The sequence below is a fragment of the Cyprinodon tularosa genome, unplaced genomic scaffold (genome assembly GCF_016077235.1).
Source record: "Cyprinodon tularosa strain WSP-4 unplaced genomic scaffold, ASM1607723v1 ctg1047, whole genome shotgun sequence".
NCBI lineage: Eukaryota > Metazoa > Chordata > Actinopteri > Cyprinodontiformes > Cyprinodontidae > Cyprinodon > Cyprinodon tularosa.
In genome coordinates, this window is record NW_024037835.1 from 257,942 (window position 1) to 279,990 (window position 22,049).

The 22,049-nt window shown below is 40.5% G+C and overlaps 2 protein-coding genes across 10 annotated transcripts in view; one reads left to right on the plus strand and one right to left on the minus strand.

The window, feature by feature from the left end:
- Window positions 1–2,405: 2,405 nt before the first annotated feature.
- LOC119782629 (serine protease inhibitor A3M-like) lies at window positions 2,406–11,157 on the minus strand. 3 transcript variants are annotated; one of them, XM_038283671.1, is made up of 7 exons: window positions 11,138–11,157; window positions 7,574–7,637; window positions 4,502–5,132; window positions 4,337–4,407; window positions 4,051–4,244; window positions 2,785–2,932; window positions 2,406–2,699 (listed from the first exon to the last, which is right to left on the minus strand). In XM_038283671.1, exons 1-7 carry the CDS (start codon window positions 11,140–11,142, stop codon window positions 2,505–2,507), a joined length of 1,308 nt encoding a protein of 435 aa, XP_038139599.1. In that variant the 5' UTR covers window positions 11,143–11,157; the 3' UTR covers window positions 2,406–2,504. The 3 variants fall into 3 exon arrangements, with proteins under 3 accessions (XP_038139599.1, XP_038139590.1, XP_038139607.1); XM_038283662.1 differs by lacking the exon at window positions 11,138–11,157 and adding an exon at window positions 7,984–8,004; XM_038283679.1 differs by lacking the exons at window positions 7,574–7,637; window positions 11,138–11,157 and adding an exon at window positions 5,665–5,816.
- A 3,390-nt stretch (window positions 11,158–14,547) lies between these two features.
- The window catches only part of LOC119782649 (type-2 ice-structuring protein-like), a 42,120-nt gene continuing 34,618 nt past the window's right edge, over window positions 14,548–22,049 (plus strand). For 4 of the 7 annotated variants that reach the window (XM_038283728.1, XM_038283734.1, XM_038283751.1 and 1 more), the window contains exon 1: window positions 14,549–14,703. The gene's annotated coding sequence lies outside the window, so the exon portion shown is untranslated. Of the gene's footprint in view, window positions 14,704–14,791; window positions 14,816–22,049 lie in introns of those variants that run through there. The other 3 variants (XM_038283719.1, XM_038283692.1, XM_038283701.1) reach the window with 3 other exon arrangements.

Sequence of the window (22,049 nt, forward strand, 5' to 3'; positions counted from 1 at the left end):
ACTTGGAAGAGGGCACTAGATAGATGTGCTTATGCAACTTGGACAATGATATAACAGCGGTGATTGCCATCTGTTTGTGAGTACCCTCAGACCTACAGTAACGCCTTCACTTTTTCATCCCTGGTTGAGAGGAATAGTCTGACATGCTTGTGCAACTCACACCTGCCGGTGATTTTATTCAGAAAATCAGCTTTTTCTGAAGTTTTTTACACTCCCTCCACATGCTTGGTAAACACCAGTTCACAGGACACTGAACGATGACAACTGAGAGCCTCTGATGGATCATTGATTTATGAGTGCTGCATTACATTCATTTAGATCTCAGAGCTGCAAGGCCACAACATGTCTGAGTAAGTGAAATTGTTTGGGACAAGAAATACTATTCCCATAACAAGTCAGGTTCTTTCTAAAGGTTTATTCATAACATGTTGCTATTTAACCAACATTTCTGTACACTGTAAAAACGAAACCAGGTGCTGGTGCCTATCTCCAGCAGTCAATGGACAAAAGACAACATGTCATCTATAAATACATTAAGAAACACTGAAAGTTACAGTTCTTCAAAGGAAAATCTGTTAGATTTATCCCAATATTAATTATTGTGGGAAAACATCTATTTCCCATTAGTTTTCAATTTAATTGAATTGGCGCTATATAAATAAATTGAATTGAATAGAATTAGTTCCCATTGATTTATGAGTGCTGCATTACATTCATTTAGATCTCAGAGCTGCAAGGCCACAACATGTCTGAGTAAGTGAAATTGTTTGGGACAAGAAATACTATTCCCATAACAAGTCAGGTTCTTTCTAAAGGTTTATTCATAACATGTTGCTATTTAACCAACATTTCTGTAGTTTGTTTTGACTCGACAACTATCACAGCTCTTCCCCTACTGTAAGTAAGTGAGACAAACTGTCTTGTTTAAAACAGGACAGAACATAATACTGTGATGGGCTGTTATAGGTGTCTCTTTTTACTTTGCAAAGTAAAATAAAGTGCAGACTGGTTGAAATCCATTTATCTCCACTAATTTAACTGCAATGTATATTTGAATACCATTTATTTCACACAACATAACATTCATTAAATAACACTGAACTAATATTCATTGTTTCAGCATATTTAATTTAAGACTTTAAGGAGTCATCAAATGAATTATTTATGGTTTTGTTTGTTTTTCTTCTTAATTCAATTTATTTGTACTACCTACAACATGAATGTTTTGGAGAACTACTGATTGAGATTTGCAGGATTTGAGGTAGGTAGAAATAAGCTAAATTTGTATGAATTGTGTTACCAAATTTCTGTATGAAAAAGAGATAGGTGCAAATATGTTTTTTGCTTCCAGCTACTCCTTTAAGGCCTCACTGGAAATATTTTGTTGGCTATTTATTAAACGTTCTAATAATAAACGTTGCTCAAAATCATATAGGGCTTACTGTAGCTTCTAACACAAAATGTATGGATATTTTATAATCGAAGTCAAGGGACTTTCTTCTGATGTAACTTGTTTTTGGCCAGGCAATCTATATTAATAATACTTTCTAAAATTCTTTTCCATTTCATTAATTTTATCTTTATATTCCTGTCCATTACCAACCACATTGCTCTTATTCCTCTGTAATTATCATACATTAACCCCAGATGTTCCTGGTCTTCCCTCTGTCTTCAACCACATATATGTTTTCCAACAATCCCTCTATGAAACTCAGACATTTTCACAATATTTTTTTATTTTCTCAGTATTATGTTTTGCCTGATCAGTACAATAGATGACATAGGCAATAAATGATAAATAAATATTTTTCTGCTGGCATTATAATGTTGTACTCTGTCCTTTCTTTTGCTGTGGGACTACTCACTCTTTTCCATATCTTTTGTCGTTTTGGTTTTTATACTTTGACTGCTACATTCACCGATCTGTTTACATTAATTAATACATTGTGTTATTTTCATTTGAGTTTAGATTTACCTTTTTTTTTCAAACAAGCAAAAAATTTGTGCCTTTTGCAGTACAAAACAACAGAGCTGAAAAGGTATATTTCCTTTTGTATAATGACTATCTTTGCTTGTAAATTTTTATTAACTCATCCCCACTGTGTACATTTTAAATAAAACCAAGTCATGAAACATAATTTACCACACATGCTATACAGGTTTGGAGAGCATAAGTGCAAACATATTCTATAGCTATTTCTTGGTAAAGCCTTTTTTTCTTAAAGTTTGATGATGCAAATCAAGGTTAACATACGATAACATACATACCATTAAAGTCATCAGATCTTCCTGTGAATAGAATTTTTATTTCCACAGAATTCAATTAGATATCACTCAGACTGTTGGAATTAGTTTTGGCTTTATTATAGGGCATTAATTTTTACTGAAGAACTGCAATACAAACATGAACCTTTTTTATCTTTTATTTATGTATGCAGTAGGAACAAAACATCAGACAAAGTATTCCCCTTGTATTTGGTTTGCACAACAAAAGCTCTCTTTCCTCAGATGTTTGGGTTGACAATTTTGCCAATAAAAAGCATCTCATTTGTGTTTCTCTCAATGATGATCGCCATGAAAGGACGGTTGAACTTCAACTCTGGGATGATGCGTAAGGACAGAAGTGTGATGCCAATACCAGTAACTGCTGCAGCAGTTGCTCCAGTCTCATCTACATCCAGCGTGGCTTTGTGCACAACCTTTACAGTGCAATTAAAGTAGAGTGAGTTGATTGTGTCGAGAAAACAAAAGCAATGACACTTCCTTCATATGTTTCTGTCTTACCTCTGAGACAGCCAGATTCTGTCCCTCTGCAATGCCGCTCAGATTAGCCCGATCCCCAAACATGTCTGTCATTCCCATCCCAGTCAACACATCATTCAGCTTGTAGGAAGTCTTGATGGAGAACTTGGGAACAAATATGTTGTATTTCCTAAAAAATAAATAATAGTTTTTTTTCCAACTTTTATTGTCATTTCACTGTCACAAGTATGGTGCAAAGACATGAACTCTCTGCATTTAACCCATCCCCTTGAGGAGTATTGTGCAGCGCCCGGTGAGCTGGGTGGGTTAAGGGTCTTTGCTCAGAGACATATACCCCATTTACACTACCCTTGAAAAACCGTGCCGAGACTGGTCCGAGCTCAGTAACTGAGATAACTTATCGTGTGTAAATGGAAAGCAAACTGAACTGAACCGAGCTAGACACAACCGGACCAAGATAACTGCAGACCAGTTCCAGAGGTGGGCTCAGCTCGGTTTTTCCCTGGTTCGGTTCTCTGATAACAAGAGCTCATGAGCAGAACGTGTCATCTCCGTCTGGCTGCACATCCCGATTCACACTCCATTCCAGTACTTGGCGGTAATTCCCCTCCAGAAACAGAAGAAAAAGAACAACTTCTTCTTCAACTATAAACGACAATCGAAATCTTCTCCACACAACATTTTAAATAATGGCATTTTAAATAATAACACCGAAGTACAGCAATAATAATCAAGCATAATTTTCTGAATGTGACGGGTGCCGCCATTTTGATTTGCTTGATTCCCTCCTTCTTCGTCTTCTTCTTCTTGTTTTTGTTTTTTATGGCGGTTGGCAAACAACTTTTGGTGCATTACCACCACCAACTGCTTGATTTCCTCCTTCAATACTGGCAGTAATACCGCAGATAGTGACTAGGAGGTGAGGAGTTGAGGAACCAAGATAGCGTGATGTGTAAACGGTCGTCAGAACCGAGCTCGGCCTGGTTAACTGATCCGAGCTCGGACTGGTCTCGGCATGGATCGGTTTTTCAAGGGTAGTGTAAATGGGGTAAGAGTGGCAGTCTGTGGGAGTTGGGGCTGGAAGTCAGAACCTCAGGATCCCAAGCTCTATGCCCTATTGTTTTATAGTTTTGCTGCTGTAAAACACCAGAATTTCCCCATTGTGGGACAATAAAGGGATTTTCTATTCTATTCAATATTTATTCTAACCACTAGGCTGTCACTCCTGTGCAAAAAAAATACAACAACCTTCAGCACTGTTCAAGAAAGACAAAAAAATCAGTTCACCTTGTTTTCATCCACTTCAACCACTTATTGACATGCGCAGGGCAGATCTTGTTCTCCAGCAATGTCATATTGTCAGGTAAGAGCAGCAGCATGGAGTAGGAGTTGTTGAAGGGCAGGTGGAGAACTGATGTGTGGATTTCCTGGTCGATATAAGTACTAACATCTTCTTCCATTCTCATCATCTGTACCCTAACCTGGAATGTGGGAGATGAACAGCTTTGTAGATGTATTAATAAAAACAGAATGAACAAACAGAACATCGGCATGTTCAACTGTGTGACTGAACCTTTTTGTTTTCTTCCACATTGAAATCATCTTCTCTGGTATCTCGAGGATCAAATGGAGTTTTCCAATTTCCTGTGAGAGCAGAAAGAGGAGATCTTATGAATTACTAAAAGCATAACTCAATGAAAGCGAGAGGTCAGGGAACTCATAGGCTGAGACCTTTTACCTTTGTAGTAGATGTAGCTGAGAAGGTACATAACTGTGTTTGGATCCAGGCTTTCTACCAGCTTGTCTATCTTCCCGTTAGTCTTATCAGATACATACTGATTGATGGTATTGGCGGCCTCTGTAGAATTGAGAAAGTCAACACTGAAGCCCTCTGCAGAATAGGACTGCTTCAGGACATCCAGAAAGTCCGGCTTTGGCTTGAAGAGTTTGTCCACAAACACAGCCGAGCCTTTGGTGAGGTCATTATGAGCTGCTGTGTTTGCAAGGAGCGTACGGAAGGCCTGGTCTACATCTGTCTGAGCAAGCTGGGAGCTGCTGTAGCCCAGAGCACTGAATAGCTGCTGGTGGGTCTCCCCCCGCGCCCCCACAGAGAGAGCAGCTAAGGCAGCAGAGATGCTAGCTGGAGAGAAGAAGATGTTTTTGCCTTGAGAGTCAGAATGATCTGATAACTTCTTGTACAGACGGAAGGCAAAGTCCTTGTTTGCTGAGGTCACCAGAGAGAGGTTGTTGTCACTGTCGTCTGCAGCGTTGTCTTGTGCTTCCACAGCGTGTCCGATGTGATGATCGCTCCTTCCTACGCAGACCGCTGCTGATAAAACCCAGAGAACCCCGAGTGCACGCATCATGAACTGAAACAAAGGGTCAAAAGTGATGTTTGCTTTGATTACACAATATTAACTGATTCACAAAAGCATTGTGAAATCTATAAACCTCTTCATCTGGTTATACAGGCTCTAAATGTATTTGTTTTTAGTTTTTTCTTTTAGTTTTTCTCTTGCCAGTTGTTTTTGAAGTATTTCAAGAGAACAATTTTGATTAAATCAAACATCAAGGACAACTAATCTTGATTGAAGTAAATCTCATGTAATATAAACTAATCTTGATTAAAGTAAATCTCATGTAATATAAACTAATCTTGATTAAAGTAAATCTCATGTAATATAAACAAAAAACTTTAAAATTCAGAGTCTTCATAATTAATACCCCCCATTACATATTATGAGATGAACAAATAAAAATACAGAACAAAAAGTGCTTAGTTTTTCTGTCTTCATTGCCATCCTTTTAAAAGTTTGATTTTGATATTTTAAAACAGCAACACACATCTCAACTTATACTTTAAACATTAACACAGTTTTCTATAGTCTTTAAAGCACTTACCCTTTTCTTGCTGCAGCTCAGTACCACAGACTGGCCGGACAAAGAGACTGTTTATATCATCAGTCAGATGAACTTTGATTTTGTTTATTTTCTGTCCAAACCGTATTTGCTCTACATTTGAGCACAGGATAAGTCGCTAACCAATCATCAAGGCTTGCAAATAATTCTCAGAAAAGCTAAAAAAAAGTGAACAACTAAATATTACACATTATTCTTTCACTGAGCAATCAAAAAAATCTCTAAATGTTCATTTAAATCCCCTCATTACTGTTTCAAGGATTATTCAGTAAATATGAATCTTTAAAACCCGTTTTTTTTATTTATGAACAACTGACGACATGCTATAAAATTATCAAATAAAGAGGGAAAGGTTTTTTTTTTTTAATTTGTTTGTTTGTTGTTGTTTTTTTGTCCACCAGCAAGCACCACAACTAAACAAAGCAAATGTAGTTTAAGGGCCACATTGATCAAATTATTTGCTCATTTATTTCCTGTTAAGCAAATAGCAAAGAAGAAAAGCATCATCCAGCATTATTGTTGCGACTATCAGCTGCTTGAAATTAGGTTAGTATTCAAAGGCCAACCAGTCTGACTGATGAAAAATAAAAAATAAAAACAAGCCAGTTTCAGACAAATCAATTCATCTTAAGATAGTGTCCGCTCTGAGGTCTAAAAAATGCAATAAAAAGACTAGATTTCTTCTAATTATCTCTATATTTATGCTGCGATATGTTAAGGCTGCTGGAGGACATAGGAACCATTTTTTGTCCTGCTTCATTCCATCTCTGTTCTTATATCCTGGAGTATTAAGTTCCACTCATAACTTTATGCTTTATCCGCTTTCGCCTGTCATAGTGGCTCTGGTCCGCCCCTGTTTGGCTGTGACACCATCCTGGATTAAATTATTAGCTGTGCTGCTTTCTGTGAGTAACTGTCTGTGCTGTCTTTCATCCTTGACCGAATACCAAAACGGAGACAATTCAACCAGATTATATAGTCAGATTGGTTTAAAGTTTTCTATCTAAGGAAAACCAGCTGATTGCATCAACTCATTGACTTGAAAACAATCCCTCACACCAAGCATGCTTGTTGCGAGAGTGGAGAGGAAAACTCTCTCAGGAAGAAACCTCCACCAGAACCAGGCTCAGTGTGAGCTGCCATCTGCCGAGGCCGACTGGGGTTCAAGGAGACAGAAGCAGAGATACAGAAAGAAGCAGAGAAAAAAAAAAATAACTGTCAATCAGCTCCACAGGCGGCCTTAACCCAGAAAAACACAACAAGGCAGATTAGCTCCAAGTCAGCTCCAATGTCAAAGTATGAAAGAGAGAACATGCAGGACTACACTGAAAAACCGGCCGAGCTCCTACATCTATATACAAAGGTGTTGGTGGCAGCAGCACAGCTTATATTTCTCTCCGTTATGGTGCCACAGCCAAACAGGAACAGACCAGATGAAGCTACTGTGATGAGAAAAACAGAGAGCATAAAGTTAGAGATTGAACAAACAAACACTTAAGACTGGGAGAATAGCAGAATGATGAAAAGGGGTCCCTACGTCCTCCAGCAGTCTAAGCCTATAGCAGCATAACTATAGAGATAGCTCAGGATAACTTGAGCCACTCTAACTCTAAACTATGTGAAAAAAAACACAAAAAAATGTTTTAAGCCTTGCCTTAAAGTAGACTGGATTTTTGCCTCGTGGCCTAAAAATAGTAGTTGCTTCCACTGGAAAAAGCCTGACAGCTTAAAGATCTGATACTCTTCCTGCTTTTAGAAATTTTAGAAAGCACTAGTAAACCTGCAGATTGAGAACAAAGTGCTCTGTTGGGAACATAGGGAATCACCAGATCCCCAATCATGGCCAACCAAAAAAACGCTGCTACACAGTTTCTCAATCAACCTCCTCTACCTGTTGCGTCAGTCCCGGCTGCTCCTCCTTCTCCTGCTGCTGTATCACCTTTGCCGCCTGCCTCCTGCAAACATAGACACCTTCCATTACTGGAAGAATGCCACATCCTCCCCCACTGGTCAGCCTGAGGTCAACGTAGCCTCTCCAGTAAAGGACGGTATCTAAATTCCTCTCGTGCCTCACCCTCCAGATGATCATTCAAGTAAAAAGCATGATCAACAGGTGATAAGTGATAATCCCTGACACAGGCCTCCTCCGTCTCCATCCACTTTACCCTATTCCTGATCTTCCCCTGAACATTGGACATTTCCTGTTCCGAGGCATGAACACCAACCTTTCTGACACAGGGGGATCCGGGGCAGGCAGAGCACTCTGAGATCTGCTTCAAATAGAAGGGCCAGTAGAAGTACCTGAGGCAGAGCATGACTGTCACTGCATGAAAAGTGAGATTTTCGTCCCCGTAAACCCCCGTAAACTCCCGCAGATCTGCCTGATTTTCGTCAGTTTCCGACAATTTGCAACCCGTGCTTGTCCGAGTTTGTCGTGCCACAAATTGTTGAAAACGTACCATGACGTATGTGGAGAGCGATCAGCTGTACTAATGGCCCTAATTAGCATATGAATGCAGCAAACCCGCGCGGCTGGCCAAGTCTGGCTTGAATAACCTACTCAGTATTGGCTGAAACCACTATTCTCAAACAAATGAAATCGCTCGTGATTGGCAGCAAAACCACACGTGGCCACGCCAGGCTTTAATTTTCTTACTGAGTATTGGACGGAACCACTTCTTTTTAAACAAGTAAAGTCGCTCGTGATTGGTTGGCATATATATATATTTACATATAAATTTACATATATATATTTATTCATATATATATATATATATATATATATATATATATATATATATATATATATATATATATATTTATTCATTCATATATTTATTCATTCATATGGTGTGTATTTATGTTATCCTACACTACTACACAATTATTATGCTACCATCAAGGACATGAATGAATTTATACAGGAAATGAAGATTTGCCGGGAAGCTGTTTATGCAAAGAAAGAGCTTTATTAAAACACACACAACTATATACAACGCGTATCCAAACACATGCGTTTCTAAAAATTAAAACTCCGTGAACGGTCCGTTTGCTTCCTCGGGGTTGGAGGTAACTGGCAGCATTCCCTCCGAGGCAGGTCCGATGTGCAGACGCCTAGTGTGCGTGGCCCTGTACTTCGGCATCGCTTCTAACCGGGACTGCAGCTTAACACAGAGTTCAGAGGGATCCGGCCTACGAAATGGCGGCGACCGTACAATCCATCCAGAGACACCGCCGAGGAAGGCGGACTTCCAGAGTTCCACTTCCTCATCTGCTAGCACACTCTGCCTCGCTTTCAGCAGCTGAAAAAAAACAAAAAAACAATGAATCAGCGCACTGCGTATGGACACAACACATCTATTAATGCACCTGAAAAATAGTCACCAAATAAAGTCTTACCCTCTGTCTTCTGGCCCGACTCCGAGCAGATAGCCTCCGCACGCAGCGTGTGGCTGGCAGCGTATATCTGAAGCTCCTGCGTACCGTCTGAAAATACGTCTTACAGGCAGCTGGAAAACAATTAAATGAGAGTGGTATGAATAAAAAATCAAACGCAAGTCACAGTAACAAGGAAGGAGAAAACATTAAAACAAGTCACTTACACACAATGTCGTCTTTATCAACATCGTGCAAATCTGGACTTGCCGAGATGGGAGGTCTGTGAAAACAAAATGTAAAGCTATGATTGGTATCCATTGCCTTTTACCGCAGAATGAAAGCATATTCTTTAAATCTTACCCTTGCTCCGGTTCATAGCGCCTGCAATTAGTCTCCGAGTTGTTAAGACGGCGTACTGCTTCCTGTGAATCACAAAAAATACACTTTAATAAAGCTTGTTCTTGCAAGGCTACTATTAGCCGCTATTAGCCGTAGCTCAGGCTAGGCCGCTTTTAGCTTAGCAGGCAGTAATCGAACATATATTTACCGCTAGCATCTCTTCTTTGAGTTCGTCTTGTTCGATGCAGAGTCGCCATCGCGTCCAAGAGGAGTTTTACCCCGAAATCCAGAAGCTCCAGACCGCTGCACAAAGCAAAGCATACATCCTCCACTGTGGATCCAGACCCCGCCGCTCTGAGTTTCTTGGAGATCGTAGGGAGCATGCGCGAGATGAACCAGAGTTTCCGCGGATCAATAAAAATAATTAAAAAATCATTCTTTTTTTTTTTTTTTTAATCAAGGCCTTCATTGGCACTAAAATTATTTAAATATGTTTATCGAAGTATTTATAATTCTTTAATAAAAAATGCTTATAAAAACAATTTAAAATCATTTCAAATAGCATTAAAATAGCATTAAATTAGAGTCACTCATTCCTGTATGAACCCTGTGAGCGCTTAATTTAATATGACATATTAAAAAAATCCCACCATCATCCAGCATATGTTCACTTTCTGCCCAAATATATATATATTTTTTTGTAGATTTTTGTAACGGGGATAAAGATAATTCAAAACTGCTTTTTTTGAATGAACTTGTTCACTACTTCCAAACTCAGCATCTCTTTTCATTCCTGTAATAAGAACTTTCTTTTGAATGGATTTGATTAAAGTTTAAGTCCCTCGGTATAAAATAAATATTTTGATGGAGATGAGAAATCTGCTTCCTCGTTGGTGAATAACCAATAGTTTGGATCCAATCATTTAAATAAACTGTGTTAGTTTTTTTTTATATATATATATATATATAAGAATTGTGCTATAATTTCTAGTCACCGATCTGTTGCTGCTATATTTTATTTTGACGAACCGGAATTTGTCAATGTTCTTTTTCCTGTTTGGTGCGATTGCAATTGCGGATCTTGACCTGGCCGGACCTTATGACCACAGTGTACCAATCTTCTCATGGCTACTTCCAACAGGATAATGCACCATGTTATAAAGTAAATCATCTCAGACTCATTTCTTGAAACTTTTCCACTTAAGTAATTGTGAATTGAGCATATTGACAGACAACATTTTTTTTTTTATCTTAAATGCAATTTTTTTTTTTTATAATTACTGCTCTAAATGTATTGCTCTGTCAGCTAAAGATCTGTTTTGGTCTCTATACTTTAATTAAATAAATCAATTCAAGCTAAAATGTAAGAGGCTATACTGAGCCTGATCTCTTTGTATCAGAGAATTTCTTACCCAGAAAGATGTCACTTGGGGTAAAACCCCCCCTGCAACCCTGGTTTGCATTTGTATAGCTCACAGCATGTTCATTTACATGTTAAATCCTCCCCTAGAATTATATGGGGGGGAGGCATGGGGGGAACACTGCCTAAGAGAGTCAACGTCAATTTCTGACAATTTACGGGAGTTTTTGGCGAAGCCTGCAAATTGTCGTAAACTGCCGCTAACCTGAAGTTCCACGACAATGTACAGTGCCGCATATTGACGAAAATCCCACTTTTCATGCAGTGTGTCCCTGTCGTATTTGTTTATTATCTTCTTTCAATTGGGCAATAAAGTACCACATTTCTTGGATCCCCTCCTCCTCAACCTGGATCCTTTGTGATTAGATGGGCTTGTTGCTGTTTTGCCTGTACAAACACACACACACACACATTTTTTTTCCAAAACAAACAAAATACGACACTACACAAACATAAAAAACAGAAAACAAACAAAAACTGAAGAATCAACTCTTTTCCCCAACAGATATCCTACCAGCAACACCGATTGTGGCAACCTCAAACAGCTTTGATCTTTTTAAAACAGAGGTGTCCCTAAATAGTGTTTCGAGCTTACCCTCATCACACCATGTTTCGAGCTGCTCTGAAATTTGAATAATCTGAATAATCAACCATTTACATTATATATTTATATCTTAGTATCAGAAACAGGCAAGGGAAGATGTTCTATAAAAAAATGACATAATTTAGGGCAAATGGGGGGACATCATTGATTTTCAAAGAAATACAAACTTTACCAGGACACTGGTAAAATAGATGTTCAAGAGTTTCACTTTTATTATTACAAAAGGAACATTGATCTGCCTCAAAAACATTTTTTTTTTTTTTATAATTCTGCCACAGGATACATTTTCTTAAAACTTTAAAATGTGTTTCTTTGACTTTAGAATAGGCCATTTGACAAATTTTGAGAATGCTTTATCAACTGTATCTGAACAAACAGGATTTCCAAGTAAACCCATCACAATCATGAAATTTTCTGCCTTTCAAAAAACTGCTAATAAATTTATTATTGCATTTTTTTATACAGATTGCATTGTAAAATAAACCAGCTGGACAATATTGGTTGTGAATTTACACAGTTATACTCTTTTAGAGAACAATTTACATCATTAAAAATATCTGAATGATTTAAAATATCACTGCTATCATCCAATAAATCGGCAAAATAAATAATGTCTTTGCAAAACCATCCATTTTTAAAGACAGATTTACAATTTAGTATTACTCTATTGTCCCATAGGGTTGAGCTATGGGGAGAAAAGCTGCGGGTGAAAATCTTTTTCCAATATTGCAAAATCTGTGCAAAGTGGAACATGAACAGCTTAATTGGAATCCTGCTTACCTCAAAATCACATTTTGGAATAAAGTCTTATGCCTCACAATTTATCAAACAGGGATCTTGGACTGTGATGCCACATAGAATTTGGATGCCGAATATAAGATTTTATCCAGTTAATTTGGATTGTGCCAACCTTAGATTCAATATCTTTATCATATTCTTTCACCAACTGAGATTTTTTTATATAATGTGTTTTATTCCTCCATAAAAATTGGAGGCATATTGTGTTTGCTTTACTCGTGTTTTTAGAGAAAATAAACAAGGAGTGGTAGGGATAGATCAGTTTGTTGTTAACAAGTGACTAAGGGCTTTTTTCATATCCAAAATACAATTTGAAATATTTGTATCTTCTCTTCTAATTAAGTTTTGTTTATATTGTCAGCCCTAGGTATTTTACTTCAGTAACAGCTTTAATTGGATCAGGACTTGTATGGATAGGGAGTAGTTCCCTTTTTATAATATTAAGAGATAAACCAGACGCTACAGAGTAGATGGAAATAGTACTGAGAGCTTTATCTATTATTGATTTATCTTTTAGAAAGATGCAGGTACTTTTAACAACAGTCAATGGGCAAACATTTTTGTGCCCTAGGATCGAAATACATCATCAATCGACGAAAAATGTAATGACTTTACTAGTCATTAAAGATTAAATATGTATCTTGCACATCTAAGAAAAATATATCAATAATTGTTTTAATATTTTAAATGATAGTTATAAAATGTAATTCTAAAAAATATATATTTTTGTGTATCTCTGTGTATATTCTTTGGGTGGGTGGGGCGGTGCCCTGGCGCCCTCTATTGGCCAGCCGCAACTGCTTAGACATTAATCAGCAAGATCAGAACAACTTAATTTGGAGGACTTAGCATTGTTTTAAAAAAACAGTTGCTTAATGTCTCAGCTCACTGACAACTTCATCGTAGGTAGCCATCTCTGTTGGGACTGTGGCCGGTGGCTGCTAACCAACCAATGGGGAGAAGTCAAGCTCCTTAAGACACACCCCTCCTCATTTGCATAATGAGCCAGAAATACATACAGAAATGTCAATACGACAGGCAGAAATAAAAAGCGTTGAAGATTATAACGGACAATAAATAAATAAGAATTATTACAAAGACAAATAAACAAAGAAGCTAATTAAAATATATATATATACATATATATATATATATATATATATATATATATATATATATATATATATATATATATATATATATATATATATATATATATATATATAGTCTCATATACGAGTGAGGGAAGAATGGAGCGGGAGCTCGATAGACGGATCGGTGCGGCTGCTGCAATAATGCGGAAGCTGCACCGGTCTGTCGTGGTGAAGAGAGAGCTGAGCGAAAAGGCAAAGCCCTCAATTTACCGTTCGGTCTACGTTCCTACCCTCACCTATGGTCATGAAATCTTGATCATGACCGAAAGAACGAGATCCCGGATACAAGCGGCTGAAATGAGCTTCCTCCGGAGGGTGGCTGGGCTCTCCCTTAGAGATAGGGTGAGGAGCTCGGTCATTCGGGAGAGGCTCAGTGTAGAGCCAGTTCTCCTCCACATCGAGAGGAGTCAGTTGAGGTGGCTCGGACATCTTCTTTGGATGCCCCCTGGACGCCTCCCTCGGGAGGTGTTCCAGGCACGTCCCACTGGGAGGAGGCCCAGGGGACGACCCAGGACACGCTGGAGAGACTACGTGTCTCGGCTGGCCTGGGAGCGCCTAGGGCTTCCCCCAGCAGAGCTGGAGGAGGTGTCCGCGGAGAGGGAAGTCTGGGAGTCTCTGCTTAGTCTGCTGCCCCCGCAACACGGTTCCGGATAAAGCGGGAGACGACGAGTACGAGTACGACGAGTACGAGTCTCATATATATATATATATATATATATATATATATATATATAGTCTCACTGTATAATATAATTTCTACGTACATTTATTAGTTTTTTGTATTTTTTGGGAGCAACTAATTGTATGCTTATTATTCTTGGAGCATTTATTTTTTTCTGTATTTATTTTTAATTATGGCAGGATTGGTCCTCCATAATTTCAAGGCTGGAAGTGAAAAAACTTGTTTTGTTAGACTCTTCTTTTAAGCCAGTCAAACTGGCTTAGAAATATTTCAGTATTTATTTTATAATTATCTATAGCAAATTAAAAACCACGGCTATGTAACAGCCCTCTGTCACAACCTTCCTCTAATTCTGCAAAACTTCCCATGCATAAACATATTTTTATCTGGATTTCTACTCTCTGGTTTATTTGACTCATCTACTGGTTGTCCATCAGCCAATCACCGTTTGATATTTCTTAAAATGAACACATGAACAGCCAATAGGAGTCAGAGTTCTGCCACAGAGGACACGCCTCCTTTTCTGTCTCACTCAGCAGGTATTGAAATCTACCGTCTCGTTCAACATCTGCTTTTCAACGTTCGTTTTTACAGCAGACTTGAATAGAATCTCCTGTTATTGGTCTCCTCCTGCTGATCCAGACCGGTAGGTGATTAAAACGTGTCTGTGATCCTTTTTCCTTACCTGCTTCTAGATGTTATGTTTTGTTTTGCCTCAGGTAACACAGGCTGCTCTGGGCAGAAGCCACGCCTCTTTGGTGTGTAATCACCTTGGCTAAAACCATTACCTCATTACGACATGAGCCTATTCAGACTGTTAAGATGTTTTAAGAGGTGCGGGCTTGATCTTGTTATAAATGGATTGTTAAATCTGGTACATTGTTCTGACAAAGATCCACTTCACAGACTTTTTGGAGTAGATGGATGAGCGCAAGGATTTAAATCTATGCACACACAGACAAAAAAATAATGTAACCAAACTATCAGTGATACAGTTTATTTTATTTATATGTAAAAAGGCCTTTATACAAAGGTTGAAAGATAAAGTTTAAAGACTAGATTTGGTCATTTGATGTAACTATAATAAAAGCAATAACATATAGGCCCCCATTCAAAAAATTTAAAAATCAAAAATTTTAATCCAAAATTACATTATATTCTTACATTAAAGAAAATTATACATAGATTTTGCTGTCAAACATTAAGCTCAGTGTAATTAGCGGAAATGATCACTTGAAGGGTTTATTGATGTGGGGGTCTGGGGGCCCTTCCCTAGAAAATTTTGCATTTCTTAGATGCATTTTCCTGCATCTGACTAAATTGTGTCCCGTTTCAGCTCAACACAGAACCATACTTTTATTTTGTTCTTTGAGCGTGGCTTGTATTTCTTGCAATAAGCTACAGAAAATTAAGATAATTAATAACTGGAAATGTTAAGTTTGCACAGTATCATCGTGCACAGAAATCCCCTCACCAAACCAATGGTGTGCTTGGCCTGGTAGAGTTTTTTTTTAGGCTATAGGGAAGATTACCGGTATTATATTAAGGTTTTTTGTGTGTGCCTATTTTTGGTTTATTTTGGTTGTTAGTTACCCGGTTTATTAAATGAATCACTTTTTGTGTGCTAAACTTTTCCTGCCAACCTACTGTGGCCCCCCCAAGGTTGGAGTTGGCGTTCGCAGGTGCACAGTTTGTAGAACTAGACCTAAACATGAGGACCGTCGCCAGGAAACCATGACAAACGCCCTAAGAAGAGAGATTACTGAGTGGAGAATGCTTTAAACGGATGACGTCATAAGGGGGAGCTGAATCAAGAACAGTAGAACTCTAAGTTCTAGCTACGAGAGGGGGGGAGAGAGAATCAGGACGCTCACAATCGCCACAGTAGAGTTGTTCAAAATTATTGATGTTTTTAGTTATTCGTAAAAAAATATGGAACAATCGATACGGGACGCATAATTTAACTGTCAAATATAGGACGATTCCGTATTACAAGGGACGGGTGGCAACCCTAGTCACTATACCTAAAGTAGTAAAAACAAAAGCTTCTTTCAGAAATGTATGAAAAACATTTACAAAAAGAAACAAACACATTTTCTTTTTGACAACATAACCTCAGAATATTAAGCCTAATACAATTATATTACTATTAACGTATTAGTTTATTTTTTTTATTTTTAAATAATTTACACTTGGTAAAATTTTAGAGTTTGCTTCTCACAGGGGCTCATCTTATTGGACAAAATCCAAAACAATGTGGATATAAATTATGTGTTGGAAAAAGGTACAGGTGTTCAAGTTACATAAATTTGCAACATGCATGCAAAGGATGTCCCATAATACAAGCATTGCATAAATTTTAAGTTTTGAAGCGGAAAACTACTAAAATACAGTATAAGACTTCACCACATGGTCTTCTAAATGTTTTAAACAAGTAGAACTACAAGTGTTGCGGCGAACGCCCCCTTTTGTTTACATCAGCTGTTTAAGCGTGAGCGTGCAGTTTACCTGCGTGCAATCAATCAGTCAATCAAAAGGTGAGACAAACTTCCTAGTTCAAGCAGAGGATCGCAGCATGAAAATAAAAAGCCCCTGTTTACTCGGGCAGTGGAAGAAGCTGTGCAAAATTTGTATTAAGGAAGCAAAGGACTGAACAGACAGCCGGTAAGCTTGCATTTAATTCTGTTGTGAAAAGAATGTATGCGCCGTGCTGATGAGGCGTTGAGACGTGCGGGAAATGTTTGTTCGTACTGTTAAGCTTATAAATACTCACACGGTGCGTCATGAAAGTTTTGCCTTGTAAGTCTTGCTTGCTTGCTTTATTTGGCTGGAGAAATGCTGGTGTAACCTTTTTCAGTGATTTAACGTTGCGGTTGAACAATCCAAATTGTGTTTGTGAAACTGTTGCACGGGGTAATTTTTGCATATTTCTTCTGTGTGTGATTAAAATAGACTTCTAACAGTTAAAATGAAATTTCATAGTCTACGTTATACATATTTAAAACAAACTAAAAATCACTCACTGGTTATTTATTATTGCTATTTAAAAATTGATGTAATCTATGGAGTTAAATAACCTGCATAAATCACTTCCGTTAAAATGCTTGAATACGTTTTTTGATGCATTTTTTATGATAATTAAAAACTAAATGGTCTTAATTTAAAGTTAAAAACATAGTCTATTTTCATAAATATATTAAATGTTGCATTTCTCAGAACTATTACAATTTGCTAGATGGTAAATGCTTTGTCTGGTTTCATTTCTTTCAAAGGTTTTTCACCTGCTTTATTAAATGATTCTGTAAACCTGTAAAAAACACAAGAAGAAGAATAAAAAAGGAAAAAATGAAACAACAGTTTGGTCATTGAGTGGAATCCAGTTTAATGTTCAGCTTAATACAACCCTTCAAGTGTGGGAATAGCACAGCAAAAATCAAATCACTTGACAGTGAAAAACCGCGTCCAGCTGGTTGAAGAGGTCCCATCCAGCCAGACTGAAACTGCCTGCAAAGCTTCAGCGCCCTGCAAAGCCCGCCTGCCGCTGAGTCCACATCCAACCTGCCATTCTCTCCAAAACCCAAAATGGCTGAGTCAAAATCTCTGCAACAGGTAAAAAGAGAGAGAACAACTGCCAAGCAGCGGTTTACCCGGCAAGCAAACTCCCTTTTGAAGTCCTGCAAGAAAATGCCAGCTGAAGAACTAATGGATGCCTTCAGCAAGGTCACACTTGAGGCTGAGAAGGTAATGGAGGCAAATGAGGAAGTGGAAATATTCACTGAGGAAGCAGAGCTTGAAGCAGCTGATAAAGCAGACATACATGCAGATGTGAGAAAAACAACAGAGGACTGCGAACAGAAGCTAGAAGAGGTAGAGGCCGCTGTTCAGAAGACTCTGTGGCAAAGTTTTGGCTACGCCGAACTCTCTCTTGCACTAGAGGCAGCTGAGAAGGAGTGTAAGCGACTCACTATAAGCGCATGTGACCTGAAGCTGGAGGTGTATGAACTAATGCTCAGAAACATTGAGCGGCTGGTGAAGACTGCAAAAGAAACCATGCGCCAATGGACTCGGTGGGTGCCAGAAGAGGAGCGGCCTGATTTCCAGAAGCGCATCAGGAGTGTAGAAGGCTCACTACTGGAGTTAACCTCTGAGAAAGCTGGTCATCTGCAGACAAAGCTGGAAAACGAGTCAGCTGAGGAAACACCACGCAAGTCACCTGCCATCAAACTAAAACCAACGGCACTCCCACTGTTTGATGGTAACAAGCGCAACTTCTATCTCTGGAGGAAAGAATGGGAGGCGCTTCAAAGACAAGGGGAACCGACCGGCTCCAAGGAGGTCAAGAAGATTCAGCTTTTGGGCAGCCTGGAGGACAAAGTAGTGAGGGACCTTCGCCTATCAACATATGGAGCGGCGGAGGAGATCTTCCGTGTCCTTGAAAACAGGTTTGGAAATAAGACAGCAATTGCACTGGAAATCATTGAGGAGCTACAGGCGCTGCCACCAGTGAAAAGTCACCAACCTAGGAAGATTGTGGACTTAATACAAATTGTGGAAAAGGCCTTGTATGACCTCAGTGGCCTGGAAAACACTGGTGCTCTGAGAAACCCACTCATTACAAAGGCTCTAGAGAGTAAGCTGCCTGATGGCCTAAAGAAGGAGTGGCTGGTCCATGTGTCAGAAAGAGAGGAAGATGCCTCCCCTGAAGACAGGTTTGACATGCTCCTCAAGTTCCTGAGAAGTCAGGAGAAGATTTATGAGCAGCTGGACCAACTGAAGGATGAGGACCCCAGCAGAAGGGAAACAAGAGTCCCCCAAAAGCATGCACGCTCAAAGACCACCAACTCCCAGTGCTCCCAAGCATCCTGCGTCGTCTGTGGAGAGAGGGGCCACAGAAAGAAACTCTACTACTGCAAGAAATTCAAAACTCTCAAAGTACCTGAGAGGAGAGAAGCAGTTGAGAGGATTGGTGCATGTGGGAGGTGTCTCGATGTCCATGATGATGACACAGAGTGCAAGACCACCTTCCTGTGCAAGAACGAGGGGTGTAAGGGCGCTCATCACTTCTACCTCTGTCCCAAGGCTGGAAGCAGAGGAGATGGGCCACAGAGGCCGAAGTCCAGTCAATCAAGAAGTGGATGGAAAAGGGGCACAGAGACACAGGAGGAGTTTCTGACAAGCCTGCCCCCTGACCTTTCTCAACGATGCCGAAATGTGTTCTGTAACTCTGTCGCCAAGACATGCAGATCAGCTGTGGAAGAGAGGAGTCTGCTAGCTGAAATTGGCCTTGAAGAGTTCCCTGTTATAATGATGATCCTGGAAGTCACTGCAAACGCCGGCCAGAAGATCGGGACGTTGATAGATTTGGCGTCTGACACCAACTACATCACCCATGAGGCTGCCAGTGAGCTAAATTTGAGGAGTGAAAATGTAACACTTATAGTCCATGGAGTCGGTGGGATGCAAGTGACAGTGGAGACCAAGCGCTACCTCCTGAAGATCAGGGTCGCAACTCCAAAGGGAGCCCTCAAATCCCACCAGCTTGTGTGTTATGGGCTGGACAGCATAGCAGAGGTCAATCATTGTGTGTCGCCCATAACTCTGCAAAAAATATTCCCCGACGTCCCTCTTAATGAACTGGTCCGTCCCACCAAAATCAAGCTGCTCATCAGCCACAAAGAAGGCCAACTCGTCCCACAGAAGGTGCGCTCCGTCGGTGACCTTGTCCTGTGGGATGGTCCCCTTGGGAAAACAGTTGGTGGCTCTCACCCAGATTTCCTGGAAGAGGTCAGAATCACGGCCCATGGCTCCAGAACCCACTTTGCTCGCTCCATGCGCACAGCAGCTGTGGAGTACAGAGAAATCATCAGCTGCGTCTCAACACAGCCACCTCAACTCACCAAAGCCATTACATCTGCTGCCAGTCGAGACTTCATGGACTGGTGGAAGTGGGACAGCATAGGGGCCGCATGCGAGCCTAAGTGCGGTGGCTGCAGGTGTGGAAATTGCCAGCCTGGAGGGAAGGAGATGTCAATCTCTGAAGAACGGGAACTGGAGCAAATAAAGAGTGGACTGACATACAGCACTGGAGATCACCACAGTGAGAAACCACATTGGCATGCCAGATACCCCTGGGTGGAAGATCCAGTAACCTTGCCAAATAATAGAATCGCTGTTGAAGCAACATTCCTGAGGACGGAGAAGCAGTTGGCAAAGGAGCCAAGATGGAAGGCTGCCTACAAAGCACAAGTCCATGAGATGATCGAGCGGAGAGCTGCCGTCAAACTCTCAAAAGAAGACTTGGCAGGCTGGACTGGACCTGTGTGGTACATTAGCCACTTGATCGCTCCAAATCCTCACTCTGTTACTACACCAGTCCGTCTTGTCTGGAACAGTAGCCAGAAATTTAAGGGCCAGAGCCTGAATGACCTCCTCCTTAAAGGTCCAGATGTCCTCAATGACATTCGTGCTGTTCTCATCCGATTCCGGCAAGGTGTCTTTGCTGCACTTGGGGACATTAAAAAAATGTACAACTCTGTATGGCTTGAGGACCAGGAAGTACACCTCCATCGCTTTCTTTGGAGAGACTCTATGGAAGGGGACATCCAGGAATATGCCATCACCAGGGTTAACATTGGCGATAAGCCAGCTGGCTGTATCGCACAAGTCGCCATGAGGGAGACAGCCTGTCTGCCCATGTTCCACCATCTTACAGAAGAGCGTCGAGTGCTGGAGCAGGATGCATATGTTGACGACATCTTGACCTCACATAATGATCTGCACCAGCTCAAGCAAATGACAACTAATATTGAGCACATCCTGGAAGCTGGTGGATTCCACCTTAAGCCATGGGTCTATTCAGGCCAAAGTGGGAGGTTGGAATCTGGTGACCCTGAGGATAAAGAACCCTCAGTGATGATCCTCCCAAACCAACTCTCGAAGGAGAACAACAAAGCACTGGGTCTTGGTTATGATCCAGAAAGCGACAAGCTTCACTTGATGGTGGCTGTGAATTTCTCCAAAAAGAAGAAAAAAATGAGGCTTGGAGTAAACCTGTCAAAAGAGGAAGTCAGGGACCAGGCACCAAATCCACTCACCCGGCGAGAGCTCCTCAGTCAAGTCTCTGGACTGTACGATCCCCTCGGCCTTGCAACACCAGTCAAGCAAAAGGGAGCCATCCTGGTGAGAAGAGCATTCCAGGAAGCAAAGGTCAAATACAGTCCATCAGAGGATACATGGGATGCACCTTTGTCCGAGGGCCTCCGGGATGACGCTATTCGCCTCTTTGAAGACTATGCTGAGCTCAGCCAGCTGAAATTCACTCGAGCCTTGACACCACCTGACCCTCATGCCAAGGCCTGTGGTATCACCTTCTCTGATGGTAGCGAGCGCTCTTACGGTGCTGTACTTTACCTACGGTGGGAAACACCACACAAAGTGACCGTACGACTGGTTGAAGCCAAAGCCAGATTGACACCATTAGACCACAAGGGTGACGCTATCAAGGCTGAGGTCTGTGGTGCCGTCTATGCCACCCGTCTGAAGAAGCACTTTCAGAAGCACTGCAACATCTGTGTGGAAAAGTGGTACCACCTGGTTGACAGCCAGACAGTCCTGGGTGCAATCCAACGTGAGAGCTATGGCTACCAAACTTTTTTTGCCAATAGAATTGGAGAAATCCAAGGCAGTTCAAACATCCAAGACTGGTGGTGGATCTCCGGGTCTCTCAATGTCGCAGATATTATCTCAAGAGGGGCAAGTCCAAAGGAGTTGGACAAAGGCACAGAATGGCAGCTGGGTCCCAAGTTTTTAAGTCGTCCTGAGAGTGAGTGGCCAATCAAGTCTGCAAAAGACGTTGCTGTGGAAGCCAGGGAGAACCTGATGCACATCCAGAAGAAGGCATTTATCGCTGCCCTCACCCGAGCTGGAGCAAAGAAAGAACCTAAGCTGGAGCCAATCTCATGCTCTGTCAATCTCCACAGGCCTCCTGCCGGA

Bases quoted from the DNA above. Each gene is read 5' to 3' on its own strand.
- LOC119782629 (XM_038283662.1), bottom strand. The intron at 2,933-4,050 runs GTGAACTGATTT...TTTATTTTTTAG, and splicing joins TTGAAGTGGATGAAAACAAG to GAAATACAACATATTTGTTC. The intron at 2,700-2,784 runs GTAAGACAGAAA...TGCACTGTAAAG, and splicing joins AGAATCTGGCTGTCTCAGAG to GTTGTGCACAAAGCCACGCT.